General features: G+C 42.1%; 1 protein-coding gene across 1 annotated transcript; it reads right to left on the bottom strand.

The window, feature by feature from the left end:
* Positions 1–3,228: 3,228 nt before the first annotated feature.
* ppp1r10 (protein phosphatase 1, regulatory subunit 10) lies at positions 3,229–15,474 on the bottom strand. The gene is made up of 18 exons (XM_080441333.1): positions 14,780–15,474; positions 10,959–11,067; positions 10,737–10,823; positions 10,096–10,231; positions 9,929–9,980; positions 9,588–9,680; positions 9,246–9,368; positions 9,013–9,118; positions 8,663–8,766; positions 8,419–8,543; positions 8,031–8,208; positions 7,783–7,926; positions 7,248–7,494; positions 7,057–7,132; positions 6,411–6,665; positions 5,923–6,040; positions 5,062–5,460; positions 3,229–3,761 (listed from the first exon to the last, which is right to left on the bottom strand). The coding sequence occupies exons 2-18, from the start codon at positions 11,063–11,065 to the stop codon at positions 3,592–3,594; spliced, it is 2,520 nt and encodes an 839-aa protein (XP_080297459.1). The 5' UTR covers positions 11,066–11,067; positions 14,780–15,474; the 3' UTR covers positions 3,229–3,591.
* Between the last annotated feature and the right edge of the window lie 200 nt (positions 15,475–15,674).

Consider the following 15,674-nt stretch of genomic DNA (forward strand, 5'->3'; position numbering starts at 1 on the left):
CATCCTAACATTGGGTTTGAAGCATACCACTGTCTCACCTAAAGCCCAACCTGAGTTCTATCTTGATTTTTCTCAGCAATGTTCCACTCTCCTGCACCAGAGGTAATGTGAGCCGCTCAGAATCAATGAATGCTTTGTTCCTGATTCAATCTTGACAGGGCCTCCAGGACAGTTAGTATGCCTCAGAAAGAATGAATTGGTCCATTTACATGCAGTTCTAACTCCTTTTGGAGCTTTAAAACAAAACAAACAAATGTTCAAAACACTGTTCATCTCCTATTCTACTTTGCAACATTGGACTCCCCTTTCTCCTTATTGTAGGGTGGTTTGTAACTGAACTAGGATGCAGAATCTTACCTAACAGGAACTCAGGCTTGAAGACAGGGGTCCTTCCTTATTGACACTGTGATGTCATCATGATTCTTTGTAGCCTGGACATTTTGCCTGACAACTTTTGACAGGGTTGTCATGACCACAAATTATCTAACTTCAACTTAGCCCCAGGTCAAATTGTAAGTGTAAACAAACACCAATAACAAAACTACTAATTGCATTATAGGATCGCAAACTGTTTCCTTGTATTATTATTTTTTGTATTTGTACTCAACATTTTAACCCATCCTAACTATTAGGAGCCTTGTGGCAGTGAATTAGCAATAATTTGCAGTACTTGAATTATCATAATTTGCTACCCTAATTTGCAATATGGAAAGGGGGAAAAAGGAAAACAAAGCTGATTTTAGTTTAGTTTTACATGTTTGCACTGCATTTATTTTGTGTCTTATCTGTATTTGAAATACTTTTCTGAAATAATTCCTATTTTGTACTATTTTTGTGACTCTGATACTAATTGAAATTAAGAACCTCTTTTGTAAGAGACAAGGACCAGACACTCAGTATAACTGAATGTAAAAATGAACATTTTTACTCATGGTTTTACTTGCATAGTAACAGAACGTTAACTGAATGAGCTGTAACACGGATGTTGGAGCAGGGTAGTGCTGAGGTGTCCTTAACCCATGCATCAACTTCTCTCACTACCTTTCACTCTATATTGTCACAGAACCGGGTCAATATTTGAACAAGAGGGCAGGGTTAAAGACCACTCCTGTTCACACCTGTTTTCCCATATGCCATCTGCATCAGCCCTGCCCTGATAACACGGATCTAATGCAGGTTGTAAAAGACGTAATACTATTGGCTGAGTGAGCAAACAACCCGGCTTGAACTGGGACAATAATGCATTACGTAGGAAATGGGTTAAATAGCTCATCAATTCACTATTAAAATTAATTAAATATTAATTTAAAACAGTGACCAGGTTTCACAAGACGTCATTGGTTCCACTTTCACTCCCTACCAGGGTCTCCTTTAGACCATTTTGTTAAATTAACTTACACTTAATTTCTTTGTACCACTTATGTGCAATTTTCTATATTATCAACTTAGTCCTGTCTTTATGAGCAGTGTCCACTTATAACATGCCTGAGTTGTACTCGTTTCTTTTGTTCTGCGTTGTCTTGTTAAACACTGTTATCATTTAAAAATATACATATAATCGTCATTAATTTCAAGCTGAATGTAGGTTTCAAGTACTCCACAATAACACAGAAAATAATTTTCAGACATTTATTCAATATTGTTGTACAAAATACTTATACTGATAATATGAATGTGTATGAATGCACAAACACATCAATACAGACATTTTATACAAACAAAACATAAAAAAGAAAAAAAAAGTGACCCCATCTTAAAAGAGATCAATATTATCAACTTTGTATCAAAACAAAAACTCATGGGGTGGGGGGAAGGGGGGGTCAAAAACGAAATATACACACTACAGTCCCACAAGAGACACAAAGGTCATTGTTTTCATAGAAAACGTTTAAATATAACTGACCCACAGAATAAAGTTGATCCTTCCTTTTGAACTGGACTTCTTTTAACACTGATGAATTATCACATATTACTACACAGAACCAGTTGAATATAGACGTGAGCAAGGACGAGGTGACAGAAGGCTGAAGCCCAATTTATACTTCGTTGTACGACAGTGTCGCACAACGAAAATAGCCTATCTACCAGGTCACAACCTTGTGAGCTAGTAGATCTGCTATTTTCGTATAAATTAAAGCATGACAAAGAAGCACTTCACAGGACGTCATAGCAATATGACTGTCAGGATTGTCATAATGCAGCGGCGCCTGCTTCAAGTAGTTGGTAATCGTATACAAGCTGCTAAAGCTAGCACAGAGAGGGGGGGGGGGGGGCTCTCATTTACAATGAATACAGGGCTTGATAAAAGTCTTCAAACAAAATGTTCAGTTCTCCGTTGCTTATTCTAGCCATTAATGGACTGAAGTAAAAAAAAGCTCTCAACATTCAGTACCGGTCACTTAATGAAGAATGCACTTGGCCTTTTATCAGTTCAGTAGAACACACATGTAAAGTGTTACTGAAACAACAGTTTTCAATACTATATTCTGTTTGTTCTCTAGGGGGGGGGGGCCTAGCCATAGTAAATCAAAGCTACATTTGTAGCACAGGAAAAAAGCAGCAGGCAGGACACATGGTAGGAGGCAGCTTCAAGTTGGCCCTCATCTTTCTAAAGTGCTTCCCAAATTGTTCTGAAGGTTTGATTAAAACACCACTCAATCAGGTACGATCATGACATGACTGAAAACGACATGACTGAAAACATCCCACACCTCTGTGAGAAAATGTGGAAGAAACAGAAAGAAGGGGGGGGGGCAAGAACAATCATCAAATAAGAAATTACAACCAAACCAAAATGGCAAAAGAAACTTGCAAGCAACATCCAAAGACGGGCTTATTTGGTAAAATACGACATTCACTTTTGTCCCGTCCCTCTTTGATCTGGTTGCCATTTAGCCACAAATACAAGCGTGTGGACTGGACAATGAAATGAAACCACATCTTCTACTGACGCGAGTTGAAAAATAAAAGGAACCACAGTTGAAACACCAGTGCAATGGCCTCCATTTCAGAGGAAACTAGAATCAGTCTGGAAGAGACGTCACACTGCTTCATTTCATTCCAGTGTAAACGGTCTTAATTCAGACATATCCCTATGGTATGTTTGATTAAAGTTTTCGACTATATTAGTGGTGTGGAAAGCGATGGGCCCTAGTCGAGGCAAAAGGTACAGTGCGGAGGATATAGGGCAGATGAGCAGCCACTTGCAGAAAAATAAAATTAATGGTCAAGAGTGGAACGTTCTAATGGACAGTTAAAACATGAGCACCAATAAAAAGTATAGGAACACATTGATCACCAGTTATCATGGCCCTACATTTAAATGCATCTTCTGTCCATGATAGAAGGATCGACGTAGCAGAGCAAGCAGAGCTTGTTTCAGGGAATCATATGGTAGTCATGTTGCCTTGCAGCTGTGACGGGAAAGAACTCGTTAAGAAGGCCTTCGTCCTGCTCTTTGTACCCACGTGTCTTCAGAGAAGTCCCAATACATTGTATTGTAGGTAGTGTTGCCGTTAGAAAGAAGTCATGACTCTGCTCAAGGTTCATTTATAGTATGGAGGAGCCAGTCTATCAGTGGAACTGCTCCCTCTAGTGATCGTATTGAGAGTCGTATTGAGAGTTGTATTGTTGGTTGTTGGCAGGGTGGTTGGGGGGCAGTGGGGGGCCGTTCACGCCGGGGTGGTAGAAAGCACAGTTGCTCTCGTATCGACAGTTCCCTTTCATCATGAAGTGACGACACACAGGCCTCTTTGACATATCTGAGGAACAAGAGGGCAGAGTTAACCACTTTATTTCAGTCAGATAACTCACGAATAGATTGAGAACATGAATAGCTTGAGAACATTTCATTCCTAAAATGTAAATACAAATGTGAATATTAGATTTGATCTTGCCGTTCAGGCTCAGCTATACATTACTCCCTGCTCAGCACATTAGAAAACAACCATTTAAGAGCAGGGAGATATACATCTATAACAAACACCCCCAGGGGAAAACAGAACCCTTAGCGCAAACAACATTCAGTGGCAGCACTGACAGCAAGTACAATGAATAAGGTGAGCTCAAGTAGACCACCAATTTTGTCAGCTGCTTGACATGTCACATACAGTACATCGCCCACATAGTGCTGCACATGCGTGTAAACCTCTTGGGTGTATTTGCCTGAACTAGCTTGCAGGCTACGCATCATATAATTAATTGACCAGGGTCCCCTAGGGCTCTATACTAGGCCTCCTTCCTCGTTTCGCTCTACACTCAATATCTTTTACAAGACCACAACGTGCCTCAAATGTGAGTTTGTAGATATATTTTCTGACAAATGTTTGCCTCTTATGACATTCCCAGAATAGGGACGCTAGGGTTCATGTAGTTAAAAGACAACTCCTGTTTTCACATATGCCATCTGAATTCAGCCCTGCCCTGATAACATCTGATCTGATGCAGATATAATGCAGCAATAATATTGGCGTATTGGAGTGACTGAGTGAGTGAGTCAGGAAATTATGACTTAAAACATGAAAGAACCGTCTTTTATTCATTTCTTTTTATTTGCACAAAATACAACAAAACAATAACATGAATACTTCAAACTTTAACGACATGCAGAAAGGGCCAAAACCCTGTTAGCTAAGCAGCCCCACCTAGTGAACAAACTGGGGGTCCAGACAAAATGTAGAAATACAAAAACATGTACAGACAACAACAGAGAATAAAACTAATAATAATAATAATAATATTTTGAAGCTGCAATCCAGAACTTATTTTATGAATGAAATTGTATTTGAACCAATCAGTACGGTAGAGTTAATACAATGTATCTCCCTACTCTTCCACTGACATATTTAGACCCTGGTGCCGGGTATAACGCCTATTCATTGACAAGCAAGTCTGCCTGAAGCTCGTAAGTGCAATATCTTTCCTGGCCGAGCGAGCAGGCATTCCCTTCTTAGAGGCCTGGCATTATAATGAAATCCAACATAAAAGTTACGGATTGCAGCTTTTAAACCCGTTTATGTCTAACGACAAATCAAAAGACTAAAGATCTCAGAGTTAACGTACCGTTCATGTTGTGTGCTCCTCTGGGTCCGCCCCGTCCTCGCCCCCTGAAGCCTTCTCCTCCTCCTCGCCCCCGTCCTCCGCCGCGGTGGAAGTGACCTCCTCCTCCGCGGTGCGGCCCCCCACCTCCCCGCATGGAGTCGTCGCCCCAGTAGTTTCCGTTGTCTCCGCCACGGCCCTGGCCCGGCGGGGGGCCCATCATGCGAGGGCCGCCAGGGCCGCCGCCGTTGAAGGGGGGCCCATGGTTGTGCGGGGGTGGGGGGTGGCTGAAGCGGGGCGGTGGTCCTCCTCCGGGGGGGTTGTTGTTGGGGGGGTAGCCGTTCATGGGCATCTGCATGTTCATGTTCATATTGTTCATGCTGTTCATCTGTGGACCGTGACCCAACAGACCACCTGGGACCGCTGAGAAAGAAAGAATAAAAAAAATTAAATAAAACTTCTTCATTGTCCACAGAGGAGTGGAAACAGCGATAATATCTGGCACAGCATATTATTTTGTAAATCAACAGTGGTTCTCAAAATGTAAAAATAATTTCAAGGAGCCCCATAACAACAGAGTGAACAAACCAAACGGAACCAAATGGACCCGTAAGAGTTACAGGCCTGTAAGGGTCCTTTTAGAACCCTGCCAAGGAACCCTGAGGGTCCTTGGACCTCACTTTGAGAACCACCGTTTCACAATATTTGACTGCCAGTTCCACTGGGTGAATGACACATGAACCAGTCAGTAGGGGGCACTGTGGTGCTGAACTATTTTGGGGGCGAATGTTCCCCCCAGAATAGGGATGCTGGGGTTCAAGTGGTTAAAGGACCTGAGACGAGAGACATTGATGAGATGAAGGTGATCTTGCTGCAGCGTTTTACCTGGTGGTGGTCCATTCTGATTCTGGGTCTGTTGCAGGGAGCCCAGTAGCTGTTTGATCTTATCAGAGAAGTCAGGCTGTTTGATGAGGTCCTCCGTAGACTGGTTGCCCTGAGCACCCTTAAAGGGACAGACACACAAAGAGTTACTAAATACAGTACATCATCATGTATTTATTACTAATTATTCAGTTCACACGGGTACACCTAAACCAGTGGTTCACGACCCCGGTCCACCTTAGGACAACTGGTACTGCTGGTTTTCCATCCTACCAGGTCTAACAGTCCTCAGTCTGATTAGACAGCTACAATTACAAAGACACCAGGTGTATATAGTTAACGTCCTGACTCCTGGTAGGGTGAAAAAACAGCAGCAGGACCAGTGGTCCTGTGGTGAACCCGGGTTGGGAACCACTGATCTAAACCAACTAATATAACGCCATAGAAACAAAATATGCAACATAAATAGAGATGCATTCTTTTGTTTTTACCATGATAGAGGAGAGCAGTTCCTGTACATTCACGGTGGGCGCTACAGGGTTGCCACCTGCGCCCGTGGCTTGAGGGCTGCCGCCCAGACTGCCTAGGAGGCCGCTGCTGCCTAGGAGTCCACTGCTGCCCAGATTGCCCATGAGGTTGGCCAGGACAGGGGGTAGCTTGGATCCCTCGTTCTGAGCCATGTTGGCGCTCTGCTGCGTTGTGGTGTCCATCGGCTCCATGTAGCTGTCGTCCGCCATGCTGGAGTCCTGACGCACCGTGAGAACATAGAGGAGTTAGCATGCTAGGCTAAAAGACAGTAGTAAGAGGTCAAATAAAAGAATGTGAGAGAGTGAGCGCGTGTGAGGAAGAGAGACAGATGGTGAGGAAGAAGAGAGAGGGTGCAGAGAAATTGACGATGAGAGATGGTGAATGTGAAAAGAAAAAGAGAAGAAGAAGAGAGAGAGCATGAGAAGAGAATGAGAAAATAGAGAAGCCTGATTTATACGTAGTCGTATGATGTTGTCCCATGCCGAAAATAGCAGATCTACAAAAGCTCACAACGTGTCGGACACATTGTGAGCTTGTAGATCTGCCATCTTCGGTGCGGGACAACATGGTGAACCTAGGCATGAGTGTTAGTTAAGGTAAGTATGTTACCTCATCCAGGGGAATGAGCCGGGGTGGCATAGGTTCATAAGGCTCTGGGTCAGGTTCATGTGGGCTGTCAGGTACACTGGAACACACACATACATACAACAGTTGAGTTCTCAAACTTCAACAAATTTGAAACATCTAAGTTTAAAATGAATAAGCAAATAAATTAAATGACATAGTTGTCATTGATCTACCTGTCTTTGCTGAGGAAGATCTCCTGGAGAATGCCCATCTCCCGGTCCCTCTGCGTGAGCTTCTCCGTGCTGTTGGCCCCATTGATGATCAGGCTACCAGTGAGCGTTAGGGGCCGAGGGGGCGTAAAGGGGACCCTCTCCTCCATGGTGTCGTGAGACAGCCGCCGGGCCATCTCAAACGTCTGCCTGTCCATCATCAGTTCACGCTTGGCGGCCTCGCCAAAGTCCTTGACCTTGTTGACATTAACTGTTGAGACAAAGAAAGACAGACATGATTAAAAGGAACAAAACGGAAACATCTCTAGCACTCTTAACTATAGTTTTTTACTGGATCATTTTGCCTTGTTTTTCTGTTTCATGTCATGTACAGTAGTTATTTGTGTTCTTTTGACTGATTGAATACTTTATTAGACAGAAATGTAAACTGTCTAAAATGTAAATTTGGCCATGCTTCTCTTGCCAAATACATTTTACTTCCTGATAAAATAGAAGTTAACTAAAAACACAGCAACAGTGTAACAGTAGAACCCCTCACCTCTTTCCGTTTCATCTAAGTCAAAGTAGAAGTACTCTTTAAGCGTTTCTTCCTCTGCCCAGCGTACACTCTTCTTCTTTTTGCCTTTCTTAGTCAAGCTTTCGTCCTCACCACGTGGTTCTGCCAGTGCATTGGGCTTCTCACCTAGAAAAGAAGAAGGAAAAAGGGTTGAATAAAGCCTTGATTAATAAGTTGTAGAGTCCACTCATGTGTTACATGATGTAGAACGTCTGTCGGTGCATTCATACCGCTGTCGGCAGCCTCAGTCTCCTCCATAGGAACAGGTGTCCCAGGTTGTTCCAGTTCCTGGGTCTCATGAGGCGGGGTGGTGGACACAGCAGCGGCCTCTGGAGATGAAGGCTTGGCAGACGATGATGATGTTGGTGGTGATGGGTAGCTAATTGGCTTGCTGTCAAATGGACTGGCCTGGGGAAAAGAGATGGGGAAGCAAAAGAGACCATCTGTTGGTTAGATACCCCCATAGATGTCTAGACTCCAAGCCAAAGTGAGCACAGCGGGAAACAAAACAAATAACAGTTCATTGAGCTTGAACGTAGCTTCTTTCTTTCTGTTCTCTCTTGAAATAACGTATCTATAATTCCTTGTGTTTCCGTTTTAATCGTCCGTTTCTATTACCTTGTTAGTTGTGGGGGAAACAGCCTTTGTGCTGGTGGGACTAGTAGCATTTTTCTTCTTTTTGATCTTGATACCAGGCACCGGTGCAGAGTTGAGAGCATTTAAGAAGTCAGTACACTCCATCGCTGCATCGAAGACAGATGAGAGGGGACAGGTTAGTCATGATGAAAGGATAATATCACCTGTATCTATTAATCACAATACACACAGTAATCTCATCGTTATTGATTATTAATTCACTTACGTTGGGCTGGAATGATCTTCACTTTAATTTCTTTGGCAGAGTTGGATGGCATGTTTAGAGGTTTGTATTTTTTCTCAACCGGCGGAGCATCTGGAGGATTGGAGCTGTTGACCAAAGAACACACAACAAGTATCAGTACCATTCTCGACCACCTGAGGCCAGCACATAAGCAAACAAGCTATTAACTCCCAATGCCCACAGCCGACACACTGCAAAGTTCTGAATGTTCATAAAAATGTATATTTTCAAGTGTAAAAGTGTGTAAGGATGGACTTTAAAAAAAAGGACCATTAGAATTCAAATTGTGTGGTGCTGGAGGGAGTTTAGAAACTTTTGAGAGAACAATATACCTGGGCCTCTTAAGTACAGCAGGCTTGATGTTGTACTTGTCGCCAAGCTGTGGAGGAGTGGGGTTCTTCTTGGCGGGGGCAGGGGTGGGTGTATCCATTTCTAACCCTGTAGAGGGCACAAAACACCACAGTTTGAAATTTTCATTCAACATTTTAAAATACAGACTTAAAGGCCAGATAGTTAGTCAAGCAAGTCAGGATTTTTTCTTTTCTTTTCTTTAAGGCAGGTTTACCTATAGAGCGGATCTTTGCATGGCTGGGTGCATGAGCTTTGGGCTTCTCCTTCTTCTTGTCATCGTCACCAGACTTTTCCAGACCTCGCATGGGCGCTTTGCTACCATCTTTCTTTTTCTTATCTGAGAAACACAAGAGTGACAGAGTTACAAATCTGGATGCAATCGGGCAGCTATATTTGCTGTTCAAGGGACACTGCTTGTGTGTGTGTGTGTGTGTGTGTGTGTGTGTGTGTGTGTGTGTGTGTGTGTGTGTGTGTGTGTGTGTGTGTGTGTGTGTGTGTGTGTGTGTTGGGGGGCATGTGACAAGGAAAAATGGACTGAAACTGCAGCCACTGTTACCTGCAGGCGAGTTTGCGATGTTGGCGCCGGATGATTGCGAGCGGATGATTGCCATCCAGCCCTCTACCAGCAAAGATGACAACTTCCTCAACTCTGAGGGAGAAACACAGGGGAAAAGGTTAGAGAATTAAAACCACATAGAGCACCTGCATGTCCAAAAGCTATGTCATAGCATTGCCTTGTTTTTCTTTGATTTTTACAACGGGAACAAAATGCTGCCGTGTGCATGCAGAGCTGAGAGTATGTTTAGTGCTTGCTGGACATAAACAGCAAGTCAACAGTTGGGACTAAATCAAGGTGCATGCAGTATATACTGTACATTGGTTGTGACAGAAACTCACCATCTGTCTCTCCACTCTTACTCAAATGCTTCACCAGCTTGGCTGTGTTGTTCTAAAATTGGAAAAAGGACAAGCTTTAGAAAATGTGAACTCCTCAAGAGAAGAAATCATACAATCATAGACAGCATGGCAAGCGTGAGGCATGCAGACTGGTACGAGTGCAGTACCTGCTTGAGGTGGTCCACCTTGAGAGGCAGCTTCTGCAAGGTGAGCAGGATCAGTTGCAGTAAAGGCGTGTTGTTTGTGGTTTTGGCATAGGTCAGCCACGAGTTTAGCAGTTTGTAGCCTCCCACACGGATAAACCTGGATGGAAGAAAAGAGAGAACTATAACCTCACGAAACAAAGTCCTGTGTGTTCATCCCATACATGTATGTAAACACTGTATGTAAATGTGTACCCGTCTAAACTTGTTTGTGCAGCATACAATGTCAAGATGACCACAGATGCTTCCTTGTAAATTGAGCATGTTCAACGAATATGAAAGTTCAATGGAGGGGCCACAAAACCTTAAATGGATGCCAAGAGTATAGCCAAAGTAATTTCACTTAATGAGTGAAGACTACTCCATTTGTTGTGCGTTATGCCTGTATGTGTATGAAGGACTATAATGATGAAAACAGATCAGAGCAGGATTTATATTGTGTAACTGTGCACTGCTGCCTGTTCTCATTAGAGCACTCGATAAAGCAAATTCATTCTGAAATTCAATCATCAACAGCTGCAATTTTTAGATCAACGTAAAACAGAAAGACATTTAGTGCAGCAATCTCTACACGGCTAATAATGATAATGTACACTCAAGCTTACCTGTTGAGAATGTCGTGAGATTTAGTCTGTAGTAGGATGTTCAGGTACATGCATCTGCTAGCCATCTTGGTGGAGGCTTTCATTAAACTGCATAAAGAAATCAATTGTATACACATTAATATAAGCATAATACAATAATTATACCAGTCAGCTTCTGGGAAACATAGGCTATTGAATGCTGAACAGTTAAACAGAGCGGCATGCCAAATGTCTGCTCCTTACCTGAACACTTTGGGGACTCCCTCCAGGCTGCGGAGCTCTCCATCTTTCCCTAGAAGTGCCTCCACTCCCTTCAATATCTCTCTGGGATCCACTGGGCCCATTGTCATTGCTGAAATAAACACACCTTGGACATTTAGCATAAAATCATATCAACAGGCTGGAAATGCACATACTAACAAGTACATTTTTCATCTGGAGATGGGCATTAATTTGTGTCATATGCATCAGAAAGACTGTCTGTCAAATAGGACCGAGAACCCTGGAACGAACACCACCTAGATTCCACTCTGAGCCATTTTAATGAGAACTACTATGTGAGGTCACACAGAACTGGCCTCAGACAATTCAATTCAATATCAAACACACGGAAATAGACTCTGTGTCTACAACACCAGAGACGTGCACCGTGTCAACAAAACACCAAATCAAAGAGCGCATAGCCTGTGGCAAACCCAGCAAGCCACCAAAACTTTGTTGCTTCAGTACTGGTACGTCAAGCTTGTTTCAGGAGCTGCGTGTGCAGTCTCTCACTTCAAATATTTGCCCTGTCTCAGCAGGCCAACTGCCATCACCTCAGCAGGGATGTGGTTGAGAGGGCCAAGACAGTGAAACCTCCCCCGCCACACACACTGCTGGTATTCCTCCCCTCTCTTGAGCTCACAGAGCCATGCCACAGACACTTCAGTGTGTGGGGGCTGGGGCAACATTCTGTTCTTGCTCAGTGCTTAATCAACAACGCAGGAGTGATGCAGTGAGCAAGATATTCAATCAGCTGTTTATATACGGACATTGCAAAAGTAATACATTCATTAATAACAAAGGACTGTATTTTATTTAGGAGTCAATGTGCATAACAAAATGCAAACAAACAAATATGTCGGTCTTTTACCATTAATAAATATATGAAATTAAAAGGAAGCAATGAGGGGGCAGGAAAAGATTAGAGGAAGAGAAACAGGAACAGAATTTCACAGTAATACATTTCTAAGAGCTGGAATGAGGAAGTTTCTTCTTTCTTTTCTTTTTTAACAGAAAACTCATGAAGACATCACAAAAATATCCCCCCTTAAATTACAATTAATCTTATATTTAAATACTTAGTGGAAGTAAGTGACAAACAAATTACAAATGCTAATGATTGTAATTGTATATTGTGATGATTATAGAACTGTATTTACTTTAATAAATATTTTTTCTTAATATATATATACACACACATTGCAGACATATGAAATGTATAACAAATATATTCAAATCAAAATATGAATATAGTAATTTCCAGTGATTATTAGACTGCAATATATTCCTTGCTTGGGTACAGTCTGTTCAGGACATCCATGGCAATTGTCAGTTCTCAACCACAGGGAACAATTTGATATTTACTGCCCCCTGCAGGTTAGTTTGTCAAAACACAAACTGACAGCCATGATGAGCCCCCTCTATATTACACAACACAACAAAGCAATGGAGTACACATTAATGGTTGTTATGCAAAACCAAATGAAAATGGACAGTATGTTTTTATGACAAAAGATTCCATCTCTTAATGTAATGCACATCTTAACTGGTCATCACAGTGGATGGTTTGTCTTATCAGTAGAAGTCTACCTCAGGTCAGCCCACACCGTCCAAAGAAGGTCCAAAGGGATCCCAAAAATGACAAAGTGCACAGACCACCCTTTTACTTCTTTAGTTTGTTTAGGACTGTCTAAATCTACTGATCTTTGTGTTATTTTATGTTTCATCTCTGCTTTCCGCTTGATACAATACGTTTGGGGTTTTAATTGCATGGCATGCATGCATCCTCTTTCAGTGCAGATTACAGACTACATAATTCAAGATTTCAACTAGGTTTAATATGAATGTGTATGCATTTAATATTTGGATTATTAATGTAGGCTAATGTAAATTCCTAGTGTTATACTGTGAGGAATCAGTTTGGTCTTACCCGCATAACTGTAGTAGTAGTAGTAGAAGTTTTATATTGCCTCAGACCTCCTCAACACTGCAAATAACTCAATTCCTGTAAATGTCACAATTGTTATACATAATATACATACGGACAATATTTAGCATCGTCTGGGCCCCTAGTTCATTGGAAGAAAAACAATTAGATGTGTTGTGCCTACAGTGAAACAAATTGGTGTTATTGCATAATATAAATTATATATATAATTGTGGATAATAATACACCTTAATCCCCCTTCAATGTTAGGCTACTCTGTTCAACTAATTTATTTGCATAAGTCTACTAAATAAGATGTGCCTGTAATCCAATAATGTCTCTTGTCACAATTAGACACCAAGGCAAAGTCATTAGCCTGTCACTGGGGAGAAATGACACAAAGTGGATCAAGTGACATTCTGTTATATAAGGCAGTGGTTCTCAAAGTGGATTCCAGGAACTCTCGGGGTCCCTTTAGGGAGGTCTAAATGGACCCTTACAAGTCTTACTCTTGACAGTATGCAAATAGCACCAAATGAACCCGTTATACTGTCAGAATTAAGGGGAGACCTTGAAATATTAAAGTTTGAGAACCATTGATATAAGGGGCAGTTGACTGAGCCTACATAGTAAAATCGTCGGTGTTAATCTATCCATTTGTAACTCAGTGAGCGTACAAATGTAACCAAATGTACTCTTGCGGCTATACTCAGTTAAATATAATAATAAAAGGCCTGCGGTCAAGTTGTGACATCTGTCATTGAACGGCTGCTAGTCGCCCCGCTGCGAACAATTCATCTCCGTCACAAGGGAGGGGGCGGGTAGAAAGGGGCGCTCGTGATCTGGAAAAAACATCTAAAGCCCCGCCCTCGTGAGTCAGTTAACCAGTTCAATCCCCAACCTTCCTCTCAGCCTCAGTACAAAAGAACCAACTGCTCTCATCACACGAAAGGTAAAAACCGGCTACGCTGGCTTCTACAGAAAAACCAAGTCCTGGTTCACTTCCCCCTCCTCGGCGGGGAACAAACGCACAAGGCTGTCACCCGGACAGACGGTGCTTTCTTTAAACTATCTCTACTCCAAACTGTCGTTTCCGAGACCGGACAAAAAGGCAGACACACTGTTGCCCCTGCTGTGCTGACTGTTGCTCTCAACGGACCCAAAGGTGCAAAGCAACTGATCCATGGTTATCTGTTGTCATCGGTCCCGACTGATTGTAACTTGGAAAGAACCGCTTCGTTCCTTCCCTCGAGCCACCATCATCCTGCAATCTTTATCCGCAGATTGCCGAGTTCATCATCTCATGTTGGCTTGAAACACAGATTTTACCCTGCGTCTATCATTATCGACATCATCGGAAATAGACACACAGTGGTGCTTCATCGTTTAGAGACAAAACAAACAAGATCCACAAATCGGCAGACTAAAATAGAGCAATCTTTATGTATAGATTGCGGTGGGTTGTGTTCGTTCGTTCCAAGGAGCCCAGCCCATAATTGAGCATGATCACATACCTGGCAGACAGAAAATCCAACTTCATAAGCAAACAGACATTTCCTAAGGCTAAAGGGCAATCTTTATGAATAGATTGCTTATTGTTTACTTTACAAATTTAACGTTTACCACTTATATATCGGGTGCCTTAACTCTCGTCAAATCCCGTCTCACACACAAAGAAACGGAGCGTTATTGGATCTCCGTCCACTTTCCTGTGTGAGCTCATTAATCTAACTTGATCTACTTATGTATTTTACATACTTTTTAATGTTGCCAAATAAACAGTAGCCTGATTAGCCTAGCTAGCTTACCTCCTCCAAGCCTACGGCTAGTTCATTTGATTAATGTCGGGTTAAATTTAGCTTCAAAATCAACTTACTATTTGTATTTATAGATCCTTCAGCGTCTCTGGACTATTATAGTGTGCTTTACAGCCACTTATATAGCTCTTATTTCATCAGTTTTATATCGTTAACCTTCATGGTTTTATAGATAATGAAAAACTGCTTTATGGGCGGGGTAGTTGTGGCAGCTAAACGCTAGCTTTTCCTTCAGGAACAAACTGGAGTTGCAAAAATAGTAATCAAATGTCCGTTACGTGAAGAAAAAATATTGAATTTGAGTAAAAGGTTGTTCAAAGTCCTCGACGCCCTCAGTCTGTCTTCAGCAAGACAATGTCTGACCTGCGAAAAGAGCACAACACAAAAGAAAGCACATTAAGTTTACGTTATCTCACTCTTTTCCTCGGTCTTTGTCCGTTATCTGGGTATTTGAAGGTTTTGTGGTCGAAGAAACGCTACTTTTTATACTAAATACGCGATATTTTGATGAAAAACAGCCTTGATGACTTTCTGACGCTACTCACCTCTGAACAAATCCAGGAATGAGCTCCGCGGGGAGGGACTTGGCTCTTATACCCGTGACGTTTTTGACGTCACTCTGACCGTTTTTTTGCTGGCGACAAGATGGCGTCTCTAGTCACGCGCTGACATTCAGCGGCCTTGTCAAGGGCATAATGGCGGACGCCTGCCTCTTCGACTTATAATTACGAACTGTTGCTAAATTACACATTCAAAGTAACATATCTCTTTAAAATTAGGGAGATTATTATGATGTCCTTAGAATTTAGTCAAATTTTCTGTGTTGTAGAGATGGTATCATGTATACATTTTAGTTTATGTTATTTATTCAAAATGGCTGCCCAGTGATTCTGGGCCTGGGCCTGCCCTGCAGCCATGCCTTCATAGTAGTTACTAGTTTATGGCATTTGTCTA

The sequence above is a fragment of the Gymnoscopelus braueri genome (genome assembly GCF_963280865.1).
Source record: "Gymnoscopelus braueri genome assembly, chromosome: 11".
Taxonomy (NCBI): domain Eukaryota; kingdom Metazoa; phylum Chordata; class Actinopteri; order Myctophiformes; family Myctophidae; genus Gymnoscopelus; species Gymnoscopelus braueri.